This window comes from Heliangelus exortis, chromosome 3 (genome assembly GCF_036169615.1).
Source record: "Heliangelus exortis chromosome 3, bHelExo1.hap1, whole genome shotgun sequence".
NCBI lineage: Eukaryota > Metazoa > Chordata > Aves > Apodiformes > Trochilidae > Heliangelus > Heliangelus exortis.
In genome coordinates, this window is record NC_092424.1 from 73858430 (window position 1) to 73883221 (window position 24792).

The following is a 24792-nucleotide window of genomic DNA, read 5'->3' on the forward strand; positions in this document are numbered from 1 at the left end:
AATGGAGTTCTAGATCTTAAGTGTGTTTGGAGCTTGTGTGTTGTCTGGTTTTAGTGCAGGTGTGCAGATTCCTTGCTGCAAGGTTAGAGGAACGGCCTATTTTACAGTTGTGTGTGTAAGATTTGTCCAGCAGTGCCCAGGGAAAGAGATAATTGCTTGTTCAATGGGTGCGTTGGCAACAATAAATTAATGGGCAGCTTTACTGAAGGAAGGGAACAGAATCAAATTAATTTGAGAATGTAGAGGATTATTCAGCAACACATGAAGAACAGAGGCTGTAGCTCTTTAGCTACGACATGTATTCTTTGAATATACTGTGGTGTGCCATGTGTTTGCAATTTTTTCTTAAATACTGTCAGCTTTCATGGTTGGATAGCTATTATTCCACATTGGCAGGGTGGAAATAATAGAACAATCAAAAAACATGTAGCACATATACTCATAATGTCTACTCATAATGCTCATTTAGAGATACTAAGTAGTGGATAGCTTTGTAATGAACATACCTGGGAATAGGAAATGTTGAGTACAGAATTACTGGATGCCTGCCCACGTTTTATAGGTACCTATGTCAGAGAAGGGAGGGTTGCCTTTGTGGCAGTGATGTGTTGGGGTTTTTGCTTGCTCTGGTGAAATGGTGTATGGGAACATCTTGGTGACAGTTTAATGATCATTTGGTGCTGCTTGTACACATATATATTCAAAATCCCTCCCCCACCCATGACAAACCTTTTCCCAGCTGGGGCTGGAGGAAATGAGTAATGCTTAACCCATTTGTGTGATCAATTCACTTAAGCAGCTACTGTGAAATGTTAATCACAACTTTAATTTGTACTGCATTAGCATTTTGATTAACTTGTAGGCTTGCTAGCACACTTGAAGCACTTTTACTCATAGTTACAGCTCGGAAATGACTTTTTGATTAATTAAGTTTGTTAGACAGCAGCTGAGCTTCCTGAATGCTAACCTTATGGGGCTGAAAGTTCAGGTGAAAGTTACTGGGAATAACTGTTGCTGTTGAAAAGGATTCTTGTGAATGCACTCAAAAAAATTTAATTCCTGAAAAAAATATTACATTTCTACTTTGAAACTGACTTTAAAGAGGACATATTTCATATGAGAAAGATACTGTGTATCTTTCATGAGTTTGGTAGATTTGTGTAAGATTTGGAACGATGTTTTCTATGTTTAGGAAAGTGGGATTTCTTGATGAGATATTTTTCAAAAACAATTTCTTGTATTTACAGTTCACTAGTGTAGTAGAGAATATCAATGTATTTATTACTAATTTGGAAATAAATTGGTTATTGGGACTCAACGTGTTCTGAACGTGTTGGGTTATGCCCTACCCAATTTATAGCACTGGCATTGCATTCCAACAAAAAAAAAAAAAGAAACAACAAAGCAAGGGTTGGAAGGGTCTGCTAAAAGTAGACAGTGTTTTGTCCTTTCCTTGGTTCTGATGGTACTAATAATGTTACTGTGGAGGCTAAAGGATGAGTAAAGGGATAGGAATCTTACAAAGCAGCTAGGAAGGTTGTAATTTGCATACACCAGTGAGACCTTTATGATGATGAGAGAATGAAGAATTAGTTTCTTGTAGGGAGTAACAGAGCATATGGAAGAGAGAGCTGAATATGCTTGTTAAAAAAGGGAAGGGAAGGGGGGGGATGCAGAGGGCAGTATAATAGGAGTGGCTCCTGAATAGGATTAATTACATCTTACTACATCCCTGATAAAGTACAATGGGGAGGGGACACTGCCTGTAGACTAAAAATATACAGCTGTATGAGTCTGATATAATTGATCTGGAACAACTCCACCACCACCCCCTTCCCCAATTTCTATAATAATAGAAATTAATATATTTCTAAAAAATAATCTTGAACTAGATCTCTGAAGTGTGAAGGTTCTGTAGACACTGGTTTTATTGATATATAACATTTAAAAAGTGCTGACCTTAAGACCTTCTATAAGACTTCTTTAAATAAATCCCAACTTTTTGAGGCAGTTGTTTCTGAGGTTTATAATTGAAGCACTTTAATCATGATTTATACAAACCCATGAAATTTATAGTACATGGCATGCTTTAACATCTGTAAAAATATTTTAACTGGAATTAATATGATCTCATGCTGCATGTGGATGATAATATAATATTACATATTGGAAGGCTTCCTACATTTGAAGCATGTGCAAAAAAGATTTATTATTATTCTGAATTCATATATTTCAGGAAAATGGGTAAAATGCATACACTATTACTATCTATATATTACATATATATTATATTATCTATAGACATTTGTCCTATAAACTCCATAGTCCCAAAGAGCTGTAATCAGGCACTGCTCTAATGATCTTTACGTATTTATAGATTTAAACTTGTGTCTCTAACTAAAGTCTAGTGCCAGAACAGAGAACTTAGATTAGCATTCAGCAAAAATAACAGTGGGGATATTTTGATTATTTTATATTGCAATACTATACACAAGCCCAGGTACAAAACCCAGCGAGCCTTAGCTCTAGTTTAAAGTACTTTAGTCCTACACAGTTCATTTCTTTTAAATTATTGTTTTCTACCTCAAAGCATCATTGCAGAATAAGGCTTGTTATTTGCTTGACCAAGAATGTGTTGGATTTAAATTACATAAACATTCAAGTCTGAGGTAAATGTCATTCTGCATGGAGAGCTGTATAAATTAGTGTACCAACCTTTAATTTCCCGAATGAAGGCGCTTAAGAAAATGTCATCGTCTGTGAAGCACTGATACAAAAAATAAAATTAATCTTTCAAGAGTGGAGAAATTTGAGCCATCATTCACCAGGAGGACTGCTGAAGTTTCAGCCCCCATCCACCAAACCATTAGCACCAAGTGCATCCCTGTAGGCTGTTGAGGTTTAGCTGAGCAATCACAGGTGTAATTCTCAGCTGCAGTGGTGTTTCTTATGTTACCTTTGTCTCCTTAACTAACTTCTGTACCCAGAGCAGTTATCATTCATTGTTTAGCTTCATTGCCACTTTCCTCAAAGGTAATTTAGGTACAAAATATTGGCATTTATGTTTACAGTTTTTATAATTACATTTACATTTTTTTAAGTAGAGATGTTCAGTGTATTCAGAGTTATACGACAGGTGACTTCAAACAGAAGTAAGTACTACAAGCAGTATGCAGTTTCTATTGATAAGATACACAGTGTTTCATTTTAACACTTTAGTAACTTCCCTTGAAGGAAGCAGCTACTTTAGTCATTTCTGTGGGTCAGAAATTCTGCTACTATTATAGTCTCTGTTCCCCTGCCACCTACCCAGCTGTACAAGAGTGATCCAGAATATCTGGCTTTAAAATGAAGAATGTGAAAGTAATACCAAAAACAGTGTTAAAGCTTTGCAAAAGGTTTCTAAAAATAAGAGATATTTCAGTTACTAGACAAAAAGGTGGGAGGTGAGGAGGGTGGATATGTTCATTACAAGGTAGATACAAGTTTGGTATCTGTTATTTTGACCACATATTCAGAATGCTTAAAAATACCAGAGAAAAGCAATGTTTTGCTACCCGTGCTAAGTTTTGCTGCCAGTTAGTGTGCCACACACACAGCTGTCCCACATCCCGCCTCCATCTTTGCTTTCCCTCAAGGTAGAGGATTATAAACCATAATTTAAATTTCAAGCATGGGTTGTAAGTTTTGCTAAAAAGAGACTTTGAAATCTCAGCTTCACGTTAGACCAGAAAAGTACAATTCGATCAGGTTAAAGAATTCAGTACTTAAGAATAACCAACCATCTACTCCTGATGGAAACCTGGTAGTAGATGCTGACAGTTTTATATTCATGCACTCCAGGAATGAAGAAAGAAATACTAAGATTTTAATCCAAACATTTTGACATTCAATTCTGAATATCATCAGAAGGAAAATCTTTGCCATACCTGACAGGTACACCTACACGAATCAGTTATTGAGCTGCAGCTTTTTTTGTCCTACCCCTTACTTTGTGTCCTACCCCTTTGTCCTACCCCTTACTTTGTGGTTATCCAAGAATGACACTTGAAAGGCTTAAAAGCTAATGCCTCATTCTGTCATTAAAACCCATCTCAGCATAGGCCTTTGCTTTTATTCTCCTAAATGCAGAAAGAGGCAGAAATAAGATGATGGCAAATGTATTTTTTTATCATAACAAGCAATAATTCCCTTTACTCCATCTATTCACTGGATCTTTTCTACTTTGTTTTTAGAAGAAGTGGGCTTAGGGTTTGTTGTTTGTTTGTTTTTTTTTTTAATTTGTTAGTTTACCAAATAATATTTTTATGGTTTTTCTGTAAGTAAAAGCATTTTTATAATTTTATTGTTTTACTCCTTGCACTCACTGACCTTATCGTTTTTTCTCTGTGATGAAATTATTCTTTGTTGGCATGAAATTCTGAGGCTAGAAAGGCAGATAACCAATTGTGCCATTTCTCAATTTAGAATAATATTCTTAATCTGTTCCAATCTTAGAAGCTTTAAAATATTTATAAATTACTTCTTTCCCAAATAAGAGTTAAAAGTTGAGAAGCCAAAAATTTCTAGAAAATTTTGCTGGTTTGTAGTTTAAAAAAAAAACAAAAAACCAAAACAAAACAAGAAGCAACTGGAGAAACTGAAGAGCCTGAATGTTGTTCATCAGACAACAGAAATATTAACTATCTTTTTTTTTTTATTATTATTTCCTTTATTTAGTTGCTACATGCTATATAGCCAATTTGGGGGTAGGAGAATGGCTCAATTTGTTACCTTGAGTATTTATAGGAATTTTGATAACCCATTTAAGTATCAAGCATCTGTGTATTTTACACTTAGTGGAAAATGAAACGTGTTTCCAAGGCAGCAGATGAAACAAGCCAACTTTACCATTGTTCTGACTTTTTCACAATGTCTTGGATTTCACATCCAGATAGAGATGCTGTGAATAAATTCCATGGGTGAAGAAGCAGAAAATAAGGAGGAAAAGAGGATTTGCCATGTGGATTCATTATAACAATGTGGAACACAGAGTCTCACACACACAGGCTTTCCTTACTCCCTACGGGATATCTATCTCTAGGCCTCTATCAATTTCTAGGAGATTTTCTAGGTTGAAAGGATCCTCCAGTTAATTTCAGTGTACAGCTTGTTTTAGATTTATCTTTCTCTTACATCTTCTCTCTTCCTTTTCCCCTTTCAAACCTCTGTTAAAAGGGGTGGGGGTAGGGAGAATTAAAAAAAAAAAACCAAAAAAACAAGTATGTATACTCAGAAGCATTTTATGAAAACACCACTGCTTCATGCTGACTGAAAATACAGCTTACTGTGTTCTTCTTGCTGCTTAAGGAGCAGACAGGATATCTGGGCACCCATTATTCTTCACATAGACAAAGCAGCCTCATCATTGAGGAACATGATGCTTCAGCCTATGTCAGACTAGCAGAGATGAAAGAACAAAACTCAGGTAGGGGAAAAAAGGAAATAGATACCATACTGACTGAGCTACGTGCTCAGAGATACAGACTGTACCCTATGTGTAGGCTTCAAGATATTTTAAAATGTGGAAGCAGGTAAAGGGCAACTTGCCCTGCAAATTTAAGAGACAGACAATTCCCTCTTTGTATGACTAAAAATCATGTGAACCAACACATAAATCTGCAGGCTATGAATCTGCTCCTTTCAAATGTGACTTCTAACATAATTTTATTTTCTGTTCGGTTAAAAGAATCATACCTGGAAATCTCTTGGGCAAGCCAAATGAAAAGACAGAAAAAGAAAACCATTACTGTTGTGCTGTGAGGTACTACTGCCAGGGTCACTAGGAATACTATTAGGGTGTTTCAGGGTGCCATGGCTCTTTGTTCAGAAAACACAAGTTAAATGCTAAATCTAGATCTTTATTCGCTGCAAGGTACTTTATCCACAATTCATGAGAAATGAGACAACATTTGTGTAATACAGGGTACACTTCAAATATTTTGCTAAGTGTCACTGATCTTATCACCCTGATCTGGAATAAAACCTGTTGAAATTGCATTGTAAACTGCTAAAATAAACTGTGTGACTGGCCAGGATTGAAACTAACTTGTGTCTTTAAACTCAGTATTTCTCCAGAATCAGTGTAATTTAATTGAAATAGCTCTGCATGTGTAAACAACTCCTTTGTTTAAAGAAGATTTCACTGTTTAGTTTGCCTTAAGTAAATGCTGCCTTTTGTTTGTCTGTAAAACATTTGATTAAATGTAAAGACTTACATAGACAGCTTCTCCTCATTACACTAGTGGCTGGAAAATAAGTTAAAATTATGCAGGTATCTGCTGCCTAAGGAAGTATCAAACAATATAATTTGTCTTTAAAAGGAAAAACTACAGAAACATCTTTACCCTAATCCTAAAATCAAGCAACAACTTTCCTATTATCAAGAAGATGGTATTTGAAGAAGTGTTGAAACTGTTCAATATACCAGATTCTTTTCCTGCTTTCTTAGAAAAAGTTTGCTAATATTGTAATCAACCTCTGAATTCTCTACATAGCAAGCTACTTTTAAACACATTACTTAATATTGAATTAAAGGGTTAATATCCCACATTACTGTGATTGTGATTGTAATGATACTAAACAGCAAAATAAGCAAGACAACTAACATATTACAGCATGATTTTCATCACCAGCTGAAATGCTTCTATAAATTGCAATAATTGTTCTAAAGACTGAGGAGTATATATTCAAATAACTGTATTTACTTTAAAAAAAATATATATGTTGAAACCAAAAGTTCCTATTTGATCCCTTCTTTGGAAGAACTAAAGTTTTCTTTCCAACTAACCAAACAGAATTTAAGCCCAGTCATGAAAAAAAACCAAGCATAATATTTTTTTCATATCAATAGGGCCACTTGGAATGCACAATCCCTAATGAATTTTGCAGATTTAGGTCTTTGCTAGTGATACTTACAGTACTATACATAGTTTCATATATATATGCTAACTACTTAGTATTATATTTACTATGTGTAAAACATAGTAAGTAGAAAAGGAACAGAAACTCACTGGACATGGAAGGCAGGATAAGTGTGATGTGTACCTGGACAGGAAGATTTTGTTTATCATGTTTTGGGAAAGTTTTTTGGATTCAGAACAAAGATGCCCAAAGAGAGAAAGCCAAGCATCCCTCATTCCTAAGAAAATCAACTGTTTACCATGCAAAAGCTGAAATCCATGTTAGTTCTGAATGCTCTTCCTCACTCTAGGTAAACTATTACCTATTGTGTTATCTCCCTTAAAGATTTCAAGTTACATGTCAGTGTTGAACATAACCTCAAAAATTTTCATTAATCTGAATTTTAAGGGGTTTATCTAGTCCAATTCAAGATATTTTTTTAAGTCCTTAGGGTAAAAAGGGAATAACAACTATTACTTGTAGGTAGCTTTAGTATTCAGTTTTGAACAATTGTAACTGTGTTGTTCTTAAATAGTCCAAATATTTGTGAAAAATCTGTGTTTCTGACAAAGTTCTCATGTCAAAATATAAACCAATAGTGCATTTAATTTTAACTTCTTCCTTTACAGTAAGCTCTGAGATTTATTTCCTCCATTCTGAGTTGGATTATGTAAAAGCGAGGTTATGTGTAAGGAAAAGATCCTACCTTCTGCTCTCCCCCTCAAAAACATGTTGTAAAATACCTCTGCAAGGGTAAAAGTTGATGATGCGGGATTTAATCCATCTTTTTTCTATGTTAATTCAAAAGGGGCCTACTGCCATCAGTAGAGGCTGAAATAAATTCCTGTCTTGAGGACCTAGAAATTCCTGTATGCTAAACATCAAACAAACATTTTTGCTTGTGTGAAGCGGGTACAAAACTAGACTTGCCTTCTCTTTTTTGATATATTTGTGTCTCCTTTAATTAGGCAATGCTGGATGTTGCAGCACATCATGGCTGGCTGGTGACTGCTCTGAATATAACCAATCTGGTGCAGATGGTGGTTCAGGGTAGATGGGTACATGACTCTTCCCTGCTTACTTTGCCCAATGTAGAGCCACAACACCTGTATCTTTTTCGGTATGTAAATCTTCTAAGCATTTGCAGGTCTGCAAATTCATTCCACCTCTGACAGCTGATTGTGTTTGAATGTCATTGTTGTACCTGAGAATGTTCATTAATGCGCCAGAAGCAGAACTCATTCTTTCACAGTGATGCTTTTCCAAAAGAGGTATCTGTCCCTGTTTTCAATATTCATTGATTAATTAACCCCCACAGATTATTCTGAGAACCATGATTGCAGACAAATTAATAAGAGATCACTGGAAGGATTCCAAGTCCTAACAAATCTAACTCTGTATATTAATTATCTCTTTATTTTAATCCACTATAAAAATACATTAGTATCCATCTTAATGTCACAGATAATGGTAAGCTCTATAGATGCCTAGATGATGGAGTAATTAACGCCACCTAAAAATAAATGGCCAGCATTTAAGAGCAGAAACCAGTAACAAGTTTTACCACCAAAACAACTGAAAACAAATGTTTGCTTTCCTCCCTGGGCATATGTTTTGCTGTCTCTGTCAGGAAGTGGAGCCAAGGCAAAAGGAAGAGAGAGCGTGGAGGTTACCAAGGACCTATCGAGTGTCTTCCCGAACTAATGGCTGCCTGTGAAGGAAGAGAGAATGTTTTTGCTTCCATTGTGGACAGTGAATTGCAAACAGCACACATCTCACAGGTAATACTTTCTATCTGTGGTCATTATCAGTGTGATTGGAAAGGAAGAGTAGTTGGGAAAAGAAATACTCTCTTCACTTCCCTTCGGCAAATATCACGTGATGTTCTGTATAAAGTGCAATACATTCATTGCTCTAATTTCATGCTACTGCTAGCTTTGCAAAGGTTCCTCCCTGCCTGTTTTCTTAGTATTATTTTCACTTATTCCCTGCTAACCAGTATCAGAGTCTGGTTTACGGCTGCTATTACCTCATCTCTTTGCTCTAAAGATGCTTCTCTAGGTCATTCGATCTGCAGTTTTCTCCACCTTTTCATAGGCAGCTATGCACCAGGAATACATACATTGCAAATGTCATCATAGCTGGTTTCTGAAGTGGTCTGGCAAGCACCATTTTTTTCTGACAATACCCTTAGTAAAAGATCCAGCACTCATTTTCTATTTGAGACAGAAAAAGCAGAAGAATTTTTTAGACTTCATAGGGGGCAGGAAAAAATACTGTCTCAGTTTGGTTCTCAAGCCATTTCCAGAAAAGACCAGCTTTATTCCATAGTATTCATCATGTGCTAAGCCTATTGATTTCAAGTAAGTGCATGAAAGATAAACATTTCAAAAGCTATATTTTGAATGGTTTTTATTTGAATATTTAAAAGGACAGCAATATGTCTTGTGTTTGACTGTTCAGCTTCAGTTAAACCTTCTACTGGTATGCAAACAAGAAGAAAAGTACTTAAATGTCTATGACAGACATCTGCATTTGTAACTACATTATCATCAAAATTTTGAATTAAGAAAATGTATTGACATCAAAGCAAGGCTTAACAACAGATTTCTAACATAATACACATTGATTTCAGTCCAACTTTCAGATGCGATAAAAAATTAGAACATTGTTATAATTAGTTCAGGGAGAACTCAGAAGTAAACTTACTTAATTTATTTGCATAAATTGCCATTCTGTTATCTTTAAAAGCAAATGCAAATTGGCTCTGTCTGATATGATGATGGTTATTTGGCTCAAAAGTGCTTCAATTTGCGTAGCAATCTGGTGTCGGCTCTGCAGTGAGGCGATCCCAGGTAACATACAAATCCTGAATTATTCCAGAAATTAGTATGTTTAAAGCATCAATTTAAGTGCTAATTGCAGTAGTAATGAGAAAAAGCAGTACTACTGTGAGATTTGCATCTACTGCCCCATCAGTATGCCTGGAACGGCTGCTGACTGGCAGAGGATTTGGCTGCTAATTAAATAATTGTATGCATGGCAGTGTTCTCATCTGATTCAATAGATGAAGATTAATCCTCAGATAAATATGTTTGGCTGGTATTGAAATGTCTTAGCAGTTTCTTCAAAAATAGCTTGTGTGTATGTGGTGTGTACGTTCACACTGTGAATGACTCTGTGCCTCTATATGTCTATGTTTGTAAATACAGATGCACATAAGAGGGGAAAAATTAATGCTGTAGCATCACATATGGAGAAAGTTTCATTTCCACAAGTTGGGAATGTCCATATTGGGTATAGCAGAGCCATGACTGTATTATGCAGGTCATTGCAAATGTGAGACATTTATACCGACATTTGTTATTCTTTATAGCGATCTTTTTTCAGAAAAAAAAAATATTATAATACCTGTAGAGAGTTGAAATTCAAATTGAGACAGCCTGTTGAATGCGCTCATATGTAAAGTCCTTCAATGCACCCTTAGAAGGGGGAAACCAGGAACAAAATTCTCCAATAATTAATGCATCTTTATGATACATTTTCTATTATGAAATAATGTAAGATTACAGAGTTGAAACCCAGCATTCTGGCATCAGACCTAAAAAAAGTCAAATAAAATGGTAAGTACACCACTGAATTGCCAGAAACATTCTTTTCCTAAAAAACTTTTTACTTCTCATTCACAGAATATTAAACTTATTTCTTAAACATGTTACTAGCATGAAGGTGGTAAAAACAGCTTGAGCCTTACATAAATTGAGGCAGACAGGAGAAGGAAGAACTTTCACATTTGGAAAAAAGAGAATGTCTTTTAAGCAGATTGGTAATTAATTTCTAAATAGCAGCTCTTGAAGCTGCTCATGGATTTGGAATATTAGGCTAAGTCCTGGGGAGACAGCTTATTGGCAAAAATGCTAATGATGTTATCAAAGGTTCATGAAGAATTTCTCATGTGATTATGATATGAATCTATCTATGGGTTCAGTAGATAAATATATAGTATATATGTACATGTACACATTGGGCATGCTGATATTTTATGAGATAATATGTGCTTGTGTCATCCTGTGTAGGAAAAAAAAAAAACAACCAACAAAAACAAAACAAAACAAAAAAAACCCACAGTGAAACTGTCAAGAAATACCTAAGAAATACCTATGTGATGCAAGGGTCTGAGATTAATTTTCCAAAAGTTAGTTATAATCCTAAATCTCACTGAAAATCAGCAGGGCTTTGAAAACTGACAGCCTATATTCCTATATTCAAAAGCTATCTAGACTGTAGCTGATCTGTGCCCTAAGCTCTGTGTTTGTAACAGTGATTCATTCTGAATCATATTTCTTTAACAAATCTTCTTCAGTTTCTAAGCCACAAAGGCATTAAGCACCTTTTAAAATACTAAGCTGATATTTATATAATTTAAAGTGCAAAAAGAAACCTCAAGATTGAAAAAAAATTCTGTCCCTGCTGTACTGTTAGCTGCTTTTACTTTGGAAGTATCTGTGTTCCTACCATGTTCTTTTTCATTTTCAGCTGCAACTACTTGATTTTCTTCCTCCGTAAGAAAAGCATTTACTCAGTTTCTTCACATTGCATGGATGGTAAAAAGGCAGGCAGCTGCCCATAATATATCCACAATCAAGCAGTATTGCCTTGCCCTCAGTTTTCAAATACCCAAGGCCTGGGGAATGACATATTACAACCTTTTCTTATCTAATTAGAAAGCTACTGAGAGTTACTTGGTTTTGTTTGCACTATAAAAGCTACATGAGGACATGACAGCCAGGACAGAATGTGTGGGGGTTGTACAGTATAAACCTAGGCTTGTTCTATCATATTTGTAACAGATCCTCTAAGACAGTACACATAAAGGTTTTCCAGGTAAATGACAGCTAAAGTGTAACCAAAGGGGTGATCATTAAGTTGGCATTTATTAGAATGCCTCTACTGAGCATGGAGAGTCTCACAGAATATGTCTCTCCAGTTCCCACAGTAAGCTTTGTCTTAAAAATCTTTACATTAAGCAGAAAATCATTTGCCTGTTAAGGTGTTACTCCTCAAGTTCTCTCATCCAGTGTGATCTGCTGCAGGTGATTTTAGTAGTGTCCTGTGTGTCAAATGTAGCAAAATCCTGGCAACAATTAATTAACTAAGAATGTCTGGTGGTTTTTCTCCTCCTTCCCCCCCCAGCCCCTTTTCCCTTTCAGAGCTGGGACAAAGAGCGATATATTTTCCCCTAACTTTCTAGCTGTTATTTTCTGTTACAATTTTCCTGTCCTTTCTTAGCTCAGGCACTATTAAGAACATCAGTGCAGCTCATCTGTGTCCCCTGCTTTTGCACTGCAGTTCCTGAGTGCTCACAGCTGGCTCTCCCTCCCCACCTTCCCCATTGAACAGGCACAGCTGCTCATGCAGCACACAGAAGAGGGAAAGGAGAGAGAGAGAGAGATTAGTTTTAGCCTAAATCAGTTTTCTCATTCAGTTCAGCCAGGCTGGGGTAATGCAGCCATTTTAATCCAGCATCAGCCTGCTCTGCAGCTGAAATGGGCAGTCCTGCCCTCTCTGTGCCATTTTCACCTCTCCTGACCCAGCTCCCTGCACAGCTGCACAAACCCCGTGGCTGGTTGGGGCGAGGAGGTGGGAAGAAGCATCAGGGGAGGAGGGAGCATGTCAGCCCTCTCACTGGCAGTCAAAATGGCCCGGAGCCAAGTGGCTATGTGAATGCTTGTGCCAGCAGGGGAGGAGGCTGGACCTCTCCTTTCAGTGGCACTGGAGGTTCATGCTTATTCAGATTACTGACAGGATTAGAGAATACGCTCTGCAATCAGCTTTAAGCTGATCTAAGTTCATGCTGTCACCAGAATAATTAGCAGGCTGATCCATCTCACTGCACAGTCACAGCATGGTAGTGCCAATGTCTTTGCAATGGAGGCAGGGACAGATAGATGGTGAGAAGTATTGGAGAGGGATTGCACCACATTTTCCTACAGCATTGCAATCTTGGGTCTGCTTCCCCTGGCTGCTGGAGCCCTAACTATCTATTAGCATAGAACATAATTGTCACCGTGGGTCGTGGCAAGGTTGTCTTCAGAAAGTACACTGAGCTTTTACTAGAGCTCTATGCCTTCCAGCAAAGAAAAAGTCATCAGTCACATCGAGCACAAGCTAAATGAAAATTATTTTGTTAAACACAATATGGTCAAAGCAATACTTAAAAAATAAAATGTACTTTATTCTTTTTCCAGATACAACATTTCTGTTCCCTGCCAGTTTTGCCCATGCAACTATGGCTGCCCTCTTCATTCCCACAAGTTCCCATTTTGACATCTGCTGACTCTTTACCAAGATCTTCTTTTTGCCTCTCCTTCCCACCCTCTAGCTTTTCATGTGTGTTGTTTCAATACATGGGTGCAGCGCCGATTCCTGTTTTGTTCTGGGGAGGAAGGGAAGGGAGGGCAGGGCAGAGGGTGGTTCTTGGTTTTTCATTTGTTTTTCTTCCTGTGCCAGTCTCATCTATCTTTTTCAGCCACAGTGAGGCCACAAATCACTGCCTCCATTCCACAGCCCATTTTTCCATTGCTGCTTCTGAGCAAATTTCATGGAGCGAACATTCTGATTTTCTTTTTACAAAATGAAACCCTGCATTACTCTCCTCCATTTTTGTCACAGCTTCTCAGAGCTGCTTCTCCTTGTCTGATGGAGACCAAAATGAGAGCTACACAGGGCTGCATTTTCAGGCTGCCCCTTAAAAGCTGAAGAGGGTACCATGTTCAGCTACACAAATTCTGTGCCTTTAACAGTTCCCTGTACAAGGATGAAAGTTGAGGGCCTCTTGTAGTTCACGAGAAACCACAGAGATTTAAGGTTCCTCAGGAAGACAGCAAGGAGCCTTCATGAAGATTGATGCAAGAAAACCTTAAAAAAAAACTTTTGGGATAACTTTGGATATGCAGTTGAACTTCTGGTTAATTATCTGAACTGATCCTCTGAACTCTCTGAGGTTTGCCCATTGCTAATTAGCACTGCAGTGACTTGTTCTTTATGGATTATGCTAAGGAAATTTAATTTAAAACCTAATTATACTAGTTTTTAAGTGGCTTATAGGGAAAAAATACTTTAATCGGGAGAGGTAAGGAATTTTTCCTGTGTTCAGACACCAGTAATCTTCACGAGGCGTGCGTAACATGATTGAGGAGTTTCACATTTGTTTTATTTGCTTAGAAGAAAGTAGAGTAAGAGGTTAATGAAAAGTATTTTATGCTTATGATTGAAATTCTTACGATTATATATGGTATTCTAATACATAATAAACTATCACTAATATAGAACACATATGTGGACTGCACATTGAATTGTTATTGTTATAGTGACAATGGTCGGAGTTGTATAGATTGTCTTGTAATCCACAGGGATCTATTTTTTTCTGCAGGCTTGGAATTTCTTGTGCCGTTTGCCAATTCTAAACGTCAGCCTGAGCATTAAGGGCTGTTGGGATGACCCAGCTCAGCCACAGAACGAAGTGCCTGTTCCTTCTTTGTCAACTGACACAAGAGATGGCAAGAGATGGATCAAATTACATGCTGATCGGGAGTATGTGCTCCAAATAAACCTGCAGAGAATCCAGATGGGGTATCAGGTAGGTTGCTTTATAATTTCCTTCCCAAGTGCACAAATTTCCAATCATCCATTTATGTTATCAATAATGCTTTAGGCAGCATAACAGGTTTTTTATGTTTTAAGACATTATAAGGACTTTCAAACTCTTTTCTGTGTTTGTAATGAAGCAGACGCTTAGAGTCTTAAGGTAAACTCCTAGATGAATTCAAGACCAATGAAAAAACTCTCATTATTTTTTACAAACGAGAAGCTCATAAAGTTCATGTGCTTGGGTGCTACAAGCAGTGACAGTAGAGATGATGATTTCACAGGCAAGTACATAAGTACTCACCATCCCCAAACTCCTGCCACTCGTACACTTGCATATCCTGCTTCCCCAGACCAGTTTATAAGCTTCCCTATTGATAGTCCCAAGTACCAACAAAGTGGACACCAGACTCGTATCTGTGTTTCTACTTGTAACACATCCTCAGGCCTTTTCTTGAGGATGCTTTTCTCATATTTTGCATGTGAAGCTTTTTTTAACAGCTCCAAGAAAAACTTCTACATACAATTCTTTTCCACACTCAAATTTCAGTCCCACCCTTTGCCCAGTTAAAGCACATCCCATTTTCTCTCGAGTTAGTCACCTCACTGGGCCTGTCTTCCTGTGCCAAGCCAGAAACACCAGCAGCTGCACAGGTTTCTAGCTGCTGTAACTCTGTACCTGTTTGTCTGCTCTCAGCAGATTTAAGACCATGCCTCCTGCATTCAAATCAGGCACTGCTGATGGCAGCTGCACCTTTTGTCATTTGCATACCACGAGTGGACCACCAGGATTATGATTTTGCTAATTAATTTCTCTAGCATTTCAAACAACTAAGAATGGTAATTACCAGCATTTTTCTTCAGATCTTCAGAACTGAAGAAGAGTTCAAGATGCAAGCAGAGAACAGTTTTAGATGTTAGCTCTGAGACTATCATTTGGATAAAAATATTAACAGAGGTACATATGTTCTGTTGTAAATCCTGAAGTTAACTTACATTAGTTAAAGAATTATTTTTGAAAAGCAATCTTTCTCAAAAGTCTTCTTACCCTGGCTACAGCAGTTTCAAGGGGAGACTGTCTCATTTGTGAGAAGGAGAAAGGGTGAAATCTCCTCAGTAAGTCATTCTATTTGCTGTGCCAGTTACTGACAGACTTGTTAGCCAGAAGCCATGGAAAAGAAGGGAGCAAGAGCATTTCCTCCGGCAATCACTGTTTTCTAAACCTCTCCTAAAATTTGATCCCTCTTTTGTCAAAAATGTCTGGATCAAACTGTTGCTGAAGCTTCATTGCTGTGATAGTGCTTTTTCTTCTGTATGAATCTTCAGTAAAACCTTTCCATCCAGGGAACACAAAACGAATGCCGATTGAGCCTCCATCATTATTTCCTCAGCTTTCAGCAGTAAATTCAGTCTTAAAGAATAACTGAAATAATCTTTCCCTTTACTATATCAACCTCAAATAAAGACCTCAAGTGCTGTTGTTGTCTTAATCTTGAACAATATTGCTTAGCATTATTTAAAGACACAAGGTTTACAGTTAACCCTTCTGCAGAGGAATTTGGAATACATTAGATGAAATTATAAAAAGGGAATAGCATTTCCTTTCAGCTTTTAATAGCTTATAAAACAAGTGGAATAGTACCTCAAATTCTGGGGTTTATTCTGTGGCTTGTGATTTATTTTTTTTCTTTAAAAAAAAAACTTCATCTGGAAAGAAATAATATGCATATTTTAGTCTGGCTAAATAATCGTCTCAGGCAAAAATTCACAGCAATGTGGGGTTTTTTGAGGTGTTTTTCATTCAAGGAAGAACAGCATTTTGGAAAGGGGATTTCTAGTTCTACCAAACTGTTTCTTTTCTCCAACAGGGAAAGCAAGACAGCAAAGCAGTGGCTCCTCGATTCCCCAGAGTTAAAGATGAAGGATGGTTTTTGATATTGGGAGAAGTCGACAAAAAAGAACTCATTGCCTTGAAGAGAACGGGATATGTCAGAAACAGAAATACTGTTTCTGTTGCTTTTTATACCCCAGAAACTCCTGGAAAGTATGTATCAGGTTCTCCTACTGATCATCCTTTCCAAATAATCAAGACCTAATTACTCAACTGATGATTCTGCTGTTTGTTTCAGGTGTATCTACACGTTGTATCTCATGAGTGACAGCTACCTTGGCATGGACCAACAGTACGATATCTACCTGAGCATCCTACCAGCCAGTACTGCAGCACAAGCCACCACAGAGGTGTCTGATGCTATGAGGGACCTGGCTCTGAAGTAAAGGGGTCTGAGAAGTCCATTCAGAAGAACTGATCTTGAAGTTAAGACATCTGGACATCCAAAAACGTGTTTGCCTTACTGGAACCAACTTCAAACCTCAAGACAACTGGGAAGTTGAAAGTGACTACTGTATTGACTCTGGTAACACAGAGTTAGCCACAGTGGCCTTACTCCTTTATGAAGATTTGTCTTTTCTTGTTTCATCTTTCCTCTTTCAGAAATCGTATTTTTCATTGAGTTTTGACACATCAAATAAAAGACTAAAATATACTGTAATTTCTGCAAATTTAGGGCTATAGTCTCCATTTTGAAAAGTGTTCTGTAGCCTATGTATGAATGTAGTTAAAATAGTCAACTTTTTTTAATTTATATGGAAAAATACAAAATTTGATCTAAGAACTGCTGAAAATATTGATGGATGTGTTATATTTCATGTTTAATAAAAACATGCCCATAAGAATGTTTTGCATTAGATTTTTTCAATGTAAAATATGATATATTAACAAAATTGTCCTCTTACTGCATTTTGAAGGCGACAATTTAGAGGAAAAATGTCACAAATTTATATTAATTCCTTATGCATTAACATGGTTATAAAGGCATGCTAAACAGTATAAAATATTGAAATTTATGCAGATCATAATTAAAGTTTATGCTTTACATGTATGTACATACATATGTGTATCTACACACCATACACATATTACATATTTTCAATTTCTTTAATGTCTTGTCCTGAATTTTGAGGAACTAATGCATATAAAATCAGGTATCCTGTTCTAGGGTTCAGTGCTAAAAGGAGCAACTACATTCTGTAAATAAGGGAGAGTAAGGTTCCAAAAACAGAGTTTACACCGGACAGCTTGAGGGGCAAGAAGTTCTTCCAGATGTTAGGTAGTGTCTAAGAGATTCCCTGCTCAGTGATAGTACCATGGGGGCACTTCCCCCTGTGAGACATAAATCTGAAGGCAGAAGCTGTGTCAGTCTTGTGCACAATACAGTGATAAAACTGCAGATCACACATCCCAAGGTCAGTCCCCTCAAAGGGCTTCAGGAGGCCGTGTGAGTACTTGGAGGCAACATGCTGTGAAAACATCATGCACCTTTCTTCAGGTAGATTGGACCTTAAACAGAATATTCATATTTGAACTTGTTCAGCTTTGCAGTTAGCTGGTAAGCATTCATTACCTCTCTGAGGGGTCATTTCGCTATCATTTCCAGCTGTGGTCTGGAAACTTTGAAAAAAAAAAACAAAAAACAAAGACAAAAAAATTACATAGAATCAGAGAATGGCTGAGTCTAGGAGGGACCTCTGGAGGCTCTCTAGTCCAGCCTCCCTCATCCAGCAGGGTCACTCAGACCTGGCTGCCCAGGACCATGCCCAAAAGGCATTTTAGTATCTCCAGGGATGGAGGCTCCACAATCTCCCTGGACAACCTATGCCAAGGCTTGGTTCCCTCACACTAAAAAAAGTGTTTTCTGATGTTCAGAAGGAACCTTCAGTGTTTCAGCCTGTGCCCATCACCTCTGGTCCTGTCACTGGGCACCACTGAAGAGAGCCTGGCTCTGTCCTGGTTAACAGCTTCCCTTCACATTGTTGAGATCCTTCCTGAGCCTTCTCTTTTCCAGGCTGAACAATACCAGGTCTCTCTGACTTTCCTCATGCAAGAGGTGCTCCAGTCCCTTCATCTTCTTCATGGCCCTTCAAAGGACTCTCCACACTATGTCTGTACCTCTCATACTGGGAAGCTCCCAACCAGACACAGAACCCAAGGTGTGGTCTCAGCAGTGCTGATAACCTCTCTCAGCCTGCTGGCAACACTACATTGCAGCAAAGAGAATGCTGCCTGACTTCAAAAGGACAATAGTTAAACAATTTATTTAGCATCTCTAAATTGTGAGAATTTTTTTCAAAATAATTTTTTTAAATTTACATTACTATAGGTTGCCTTTATTGTCTAATAAAATGGGAAAAAAATAATAGGAAAAGTTGGTACTATATTTACAACCTGCTAGATAATACAATTGTCACCTTTGCCTTTTAGATTCAATGCAATATAATACAGTGTTTTGTCATCCAGGAAACAAGATTCTTTTTATCTGTTAGGCAAAAATTTGGTTAAACACACATTTACTTAGTACTACGCCCATTTTAAAATAATTTCTGTGAAAACTTACTTGCAGATTAGAGAAAATAAATTAAGTCCTTTCTTTGGGAAAATTCTTGGCTGAAGCAACATATTGTCCCTCAACAATTTTAATTAATTAGGAAAAGGAGCTGTGCCACAGTCAAACAACATACCAGCAGAGTGACGCTGGCTCTTGGTGCTTTGTAAGTGCACATCACTAAATAATCTAACTGCAGAGTAGCAGACAATAGCTTCAGTATTCTGTATTAATCAATTAAAGAGTTTCTGTAATGTTATTTGTACCATTTGTGCTTTGGTTTGGAAATACTGTATTCCATTTCCTACCATGGTAATTGTTTTTTAGAAATAGTTTGGTGAAATTTCTAAACAACATAATTGAAACTGTTTGGGGTTTTTTTATAGAAGTATTGGATTAATGAAGGCGAAGTCTGAAGTAATATAGAATGAATTTATTTCAGTTGATTAGAGCCAGTATTAATCTGAAAAACCCAGGAGAAGGAATTCTGATGCATTTGAAACAGCTTCTTAGGAGGAACAATCAATATGTTCAATCCAGTGATATCTTGTGGTGCAAAAGTGAGAGGAGCTAACAAAAGTATGAAAATCAAACACAGACATTTAAAAAAGCAAGATAAATGCTTTGGTGGTGTAATTATCACCACAGGGGATAAATGAGCAAGCCAACAGCACTTACATAATTTTATGTTAAATTTCTCCTTCCAGTTTCCAAGCAGGTTTTTCTTTTTTTTTTCTTTTCTCTTCTGGGAACAGCTGCAGCTAATGCCTGCCTGCTCAGGTCTGATACTTTTTCTAAAACTCAGAAAGAGGGATGAAAAATACCAGCACCCTGTGTATCGAGATGTGTTTCAGTCTATGTAACTTCTTCCTTTCCATCTTACTCTGTCCTAATCTGATAAGGACATTGCAGCAGTACTTAACAGGAGCTTGAGGAGGTTTGGGTGTGTACAACCATCTCCTACAATGCATTCTGGTGTTTAGAACCTTGCTTAAAGTTTGGTTCTGATCCAGGTCCTGAATGGAGCACAGCAGCACCATGAAGTCATCTCCACCACTGCAACTCTTTCTCTTTTGTTGGACATTGAACCTTTGAAGGCCCTAATTCCACCCAGATGAATTCAGGATTTTTTGCTGCTGAGTCAAAACTCCTCATCATTAGTTTTCTTCTAAAGACCATCTCTAGATGCAGGAAACTTCAAGAAGGCTCAAGTTATCAGCCTCCATCCTAGAATCTGGTATAAGACTTGCACATTCACTAGACAGGCTGCATTTAAAGAAAGTTTGTTAATTCCAGCTTTCTGGTTCTGTGGGGTACTTACCAAAGAAAGTATCCCGTGTGCAGCTGATCTTCCACTTCACAGCCTGGATGCAAATTTCTGTGTTCCTTCCTTGCTCAAGAAAAAACAGACATGATATTTTTTTAAACCATTTGAGGAACTGGCCCAATGCTTCTCTATAAAGAGGCTTATTTACTGCAGCTGGATCTTAAATCATCATCCTGGTCTTGCCTCCACCTCTCCATTTAAGGCAGACTTGCCCCTCCCTCCTCCACAGATATTCTCCACTAACCATAAACCCTACAGTCACGTTCAGAGGCACTTATCCATATTAGTGGCAGTCACTTACCACAGAAGGAATTTTTTTTTAGTTCATCTCTCTGTGATGCAGTATGGACATTAATTCAGCCTGTGCAGTAAGTACTAAAACAACCATATTTTTTGGTTTTAAAATGGTAAGTACCAGCAAACCATATTTTTTTCCACATCCTAGGTGTCTCTATAAAAAAGTAGCAGAAAAAAACATCTATATGGTAATGCTATAATCAGAAAAACAAGCTGTAAGTCTAAAAAGAAGGCATCCACCCACAGTGATAAATTTGTGCAATTGATTTTTATATAAACTTATTATTAAAGGAAAGGAGAAACTGAAAATCCCTCAAAACTTTGCAGTAAGAATCTTTTTGTTGCACAGGCTAGGAGAGATACAGAAAAGCATATGGTGATTCCTTTAAGATGGATGCTAAAGGGCAATAGACAAAAAAAAATCCCATGTCAATTAAAATTGCACACACTACAAAAGTTGGAAAAATATCACTCACAGTATCAATGCATTTTTGAAAGCCTAGTGACTTGGGATAAAAAAAAATGATGAGCTGGAGCACATCATATTGATCATACTAAGGGATGATACAGAAAGAAAAAGAACCACAGCACCACCATTTTTGTTTAACAAAAGTTCTGGCATCCTGAAAATATCAGAGGTAATACAATGTTAATCTACTGCACAAATAAGACAATGCAATTTTTATTATTTCCAGGGAAACTGATTGAAAGGCTGGGGTATATAAAAAGCCTTACCTAAAGCAACAGATTTGATACAAACAAGGCTCGGTTGGGCCATTTATGTTCAGCTGGCATCCCTCTCCTAGGTAAAATCCAGTCTGGAGAAGGCTCCTCCCAGTACCATTCTAGCAGTGAGAGAAGCTTAAAATATAAAATGGTTTTGCAGAAGATTGCTGCACCAGGTTGAACATGCACTGTAGGCACAGGCATCACTCTCCACACAGCTACGGAAAGACCTTTGCTTATTCTGATTGTGACTGAATGAGTAAGCAGGTGGGAGCTGCAGATGATGCATGGGTCTGAAGGAACTGTTGGGCAAATATTCACACTTACCACAAGTTGCAAAGATTTATCTAATTATGGAATGGTTTGGATTGGAAGGGACCTTTAAGATCATCTAGTTCCAACCCCCTGCATGGGCAGGGAAACCTTCCTCTAGACCAAGTTGCTCAAAGCCCCATCCAACCTGGTCTTGAACACTTCCAGGGATGGGGCTGCCACAGCTTCCCTGGGCAGCCTGTGCCAGTGTTTCACCACCCTCACAGTAAAGAATTTATTGTTTATTAATATTCTTGTTTTGTAACAGTTTGAAGGAGACAAAGAAAGTTTCAGTGGGATTCACCTTTAGGAGAGGACACACCTACATGTAATTGTCTCTGCAGGTGAGGGAGATGTCTAAGCTGCTAGAGGAGATGGGATTAACTCACCCACCTGCACTGCCTAAACCCATTTGACATCAATCACCAGACTATCCAACTCTTTTGAATCTTACACAGCTGCAGAAAGTGTGCATGGGCAGGTAGTGCCATGCAGTACAAGGAGAAGGAAATGGTGCTGAGGACAGTGTTCCCACTGTCCCTGTTTGGGAACATACACCAACCAGTTCCAATGTACTGAATACATCTGAGTTACTGAGCACTTCAGATAAACTCCTGGATCACATCTGCTGGTTTAGTTGCAGATGAAAGAAATCTTCTTTCCGTGCTTAAGAACACTGCGATGTACATCAACACACAAGTCATAAGTCACTCAGCTCAGAAATACATTTTTAGTTGGTTCTAAAATGCTAATGTAGACACCCCTTACCAGCCACAGGAAGATGTCTTGGGCACCCTTAATATCCTAAATGACACTAGATTATTATGCTCAGGTAACTGATTCAAGCCCTAATCTACTTAGTGTAAGCTGAATTACCAAAATTCAATGATTCTATTAAAGCTCTACTGAGTCTGTCAGTTACAGTAGGAGTTTACAGGCCTTTTGTGGACTGAACTCTATAGATATCCAAACAGGATCACCTAATTTTAGTTTTTCCCCCTTAACTGCACACCTTTGGCCTTGATTTATTTGCTTACACAGAGATACCTATTGGCATTTAATATCCAAGATCTTACCTGGCCTCTACACTCAGCTCCAGAAGAACGTGTGCCATCTGGAGAGGGCTATCAGATGTAACACATGATGCTGTACTATCTTTCACTCTCCGTAGATGCCTCAAGTAACCTAAGCCATCTGACACAGCACTAGGTATCTACATTCAGGAAAGCAAACTGAGCCCTTATTACTTCCTCAGTCATAGGTAAGCAGTTCTGTTGCTTAACTGCATCTACTGAGCTTTAAAATCACCAAGGATATTTTGGTCACCACACCAGAAACAGGTGTGGTTCCACAGGTCCTTGTGTCATTTCTGCTATCCCCATGCGGATATGTCAGTACCATGAGGTAGATAATTATACACTCAAGATTAATTAGCTCATCAAGCCCACTCTATTCTGGGAGTCAAAATAACTGCAGGTGTGCAAAATTCTCTCTCACATACTATAGTGCAAGGTGTTTTAAGAGAAGGGAGAATACTCATGCTTCCTATTTTCTGAGAAGAGGTTTGGATGCCACTGGATGACAGGCACGTCACAAAAAGGTGAGCAGGGCTGCTGCTGAGAATGGTCATCACGTTTCTACTTACACTCTGTGCCTGCTCTATCAGCTATGTTTGATTCCTACCTGTCTTTTACAAATATAGCTTCTTATATTACACGACTTCTCAGACCACACTGCACTTCAGGCTGTGCCAAGACTTACATCCACAGGAATTCTAATGCACATTTTTCTGAAGTGATTTTCAAAAAATGAACTAACAAAGTTTTTTTATTAATGTCACACACTGGTAGCAGTAAGAGGTTAAGCTGTTTTCATGAAGTGTTTGAAGGGAACTTCTATACTAAAGGAACTTCTCTGGAAAGCTGTTGTAATGCTTATATTAAATGAGTCTCTGTGTAAATAATTCCAGCAGAGGATTCAATCTAGACAGAAGAAACAAGCTCTGTAAAAAAGGATTCTCCACAGTGATTCCACCATCCTGCAATTAAATATGTTTACAATATGTCTTGTGCTCAAATCTTCTAATGAGCTCCATACTGCACCAATGTGATTTGAATCCAGGACTCTCCAAGTGAGTAAGCCTTTCTTCTCCATTTCTATTGCTTGAAAATCACAACCACCTTCTATGCTCAAATCTGTCCTCAGAAACAAAAAAAAATAGAAGCTTCACCAAGCCTATGCATTAGGCTTCACTGATGTGGGTTTTTTTTCTCTACAATCTCATCCTACCAAACCCTCAACAAAAACATGCACAAAAAATAGAGGGCTTCTATCTCTCCTTGCAGAAGATCTGTACACAGCATCCCACTGCACAGTGACAAAGGTCACACAGGTGAGATGACAAGATGAAGGTCTCATTAAAAATATCCCAAGTGATCACTGAGGAGGAGGCTGCCTAGATCTAGATTTTAGAACAGAAATGAGAACAGGGAGGAAGGAAAGGAGATGAAGACATGGCCTAGAAGTGTTGTTCATGTGCTAGAAAACCAATGGAGTAAGGAATGAAAAGTCTTGTGTATTATCACTCCCAGTAACGAGCTTCCCACTAATTGTAATGACAGCAGAGGCGAACTGGGCATTTTTGAAAAATCACCCTGTCGATAACTTGATACATGTACAAATTGTTATAGGGCTATGCTATTAATTAGGGGCAAGAACAGCAGAAAAGGGAGCCTAGAAATATCACTTTTTCTAACCACACTTTCAATTGCTACATAAATGTGATAAACAGCTTTCTTCACACAAAAGCAAATTTGCACCTTAGAATGGAAATTACTCAGTTCCTACCATGTACTGCTAACGTGGGAAAATCAGGCTTATGCACTTGACAGTGGTACTCCCTTACAGCTAGAAGGATAAAATTGTTTCAGATGCCAATAACACATGGTGAGTTCCCATCACATATTTGTCAGAAAATCCAACTAATTAGGGACTAATTATTCGTTGTGATAGCACAGTAAGATCAGGTTCTGATAAACTGTCATCTTTGTAGCTGTGAAGATTCTGCAACTAAGGCTGACTTTATTTTCTCAAGCGATA

At 37.8% G+C, this 24792-nt stretch overlaps 1 protein-coding gene across 1 annotated transcript in view; it reads left to right on the forward strand.

Annotated features, from left to right (window-relative positions):
- Window positions 1-17325, forward strand: part of ASCC3 (activating signal cointegrator 1 complex subunit 3) — a 249995-nt gene extending 232670 nt beyond the window's left edge. Inside the window, exons 38-42 of the mRNA XM_071741267.1 lie at window positions 7911-8062; window positions 8573-8723; window positions 14375-14581; window positions 16458-16633; window positions 16719-17325. Coding sequence (XP_071597368.1) covers window positions 7911-8062; window positions 8573-8723; window positions 14375-14581; window positions 16458-16633; window positions 16719-16866 — 834 coding nt within the window. The 3' untranslated portion in view covers window positions 16867-17325. The remainder of the gene's footprint in view (window positions 1-7910; window positions 8063-8572; window positions 8724-14374; window positions 14582-16457; window positions 16634-16718) is intronic.
- Window positions 17326-24792: the final 7467 nt, after the last annotated feature.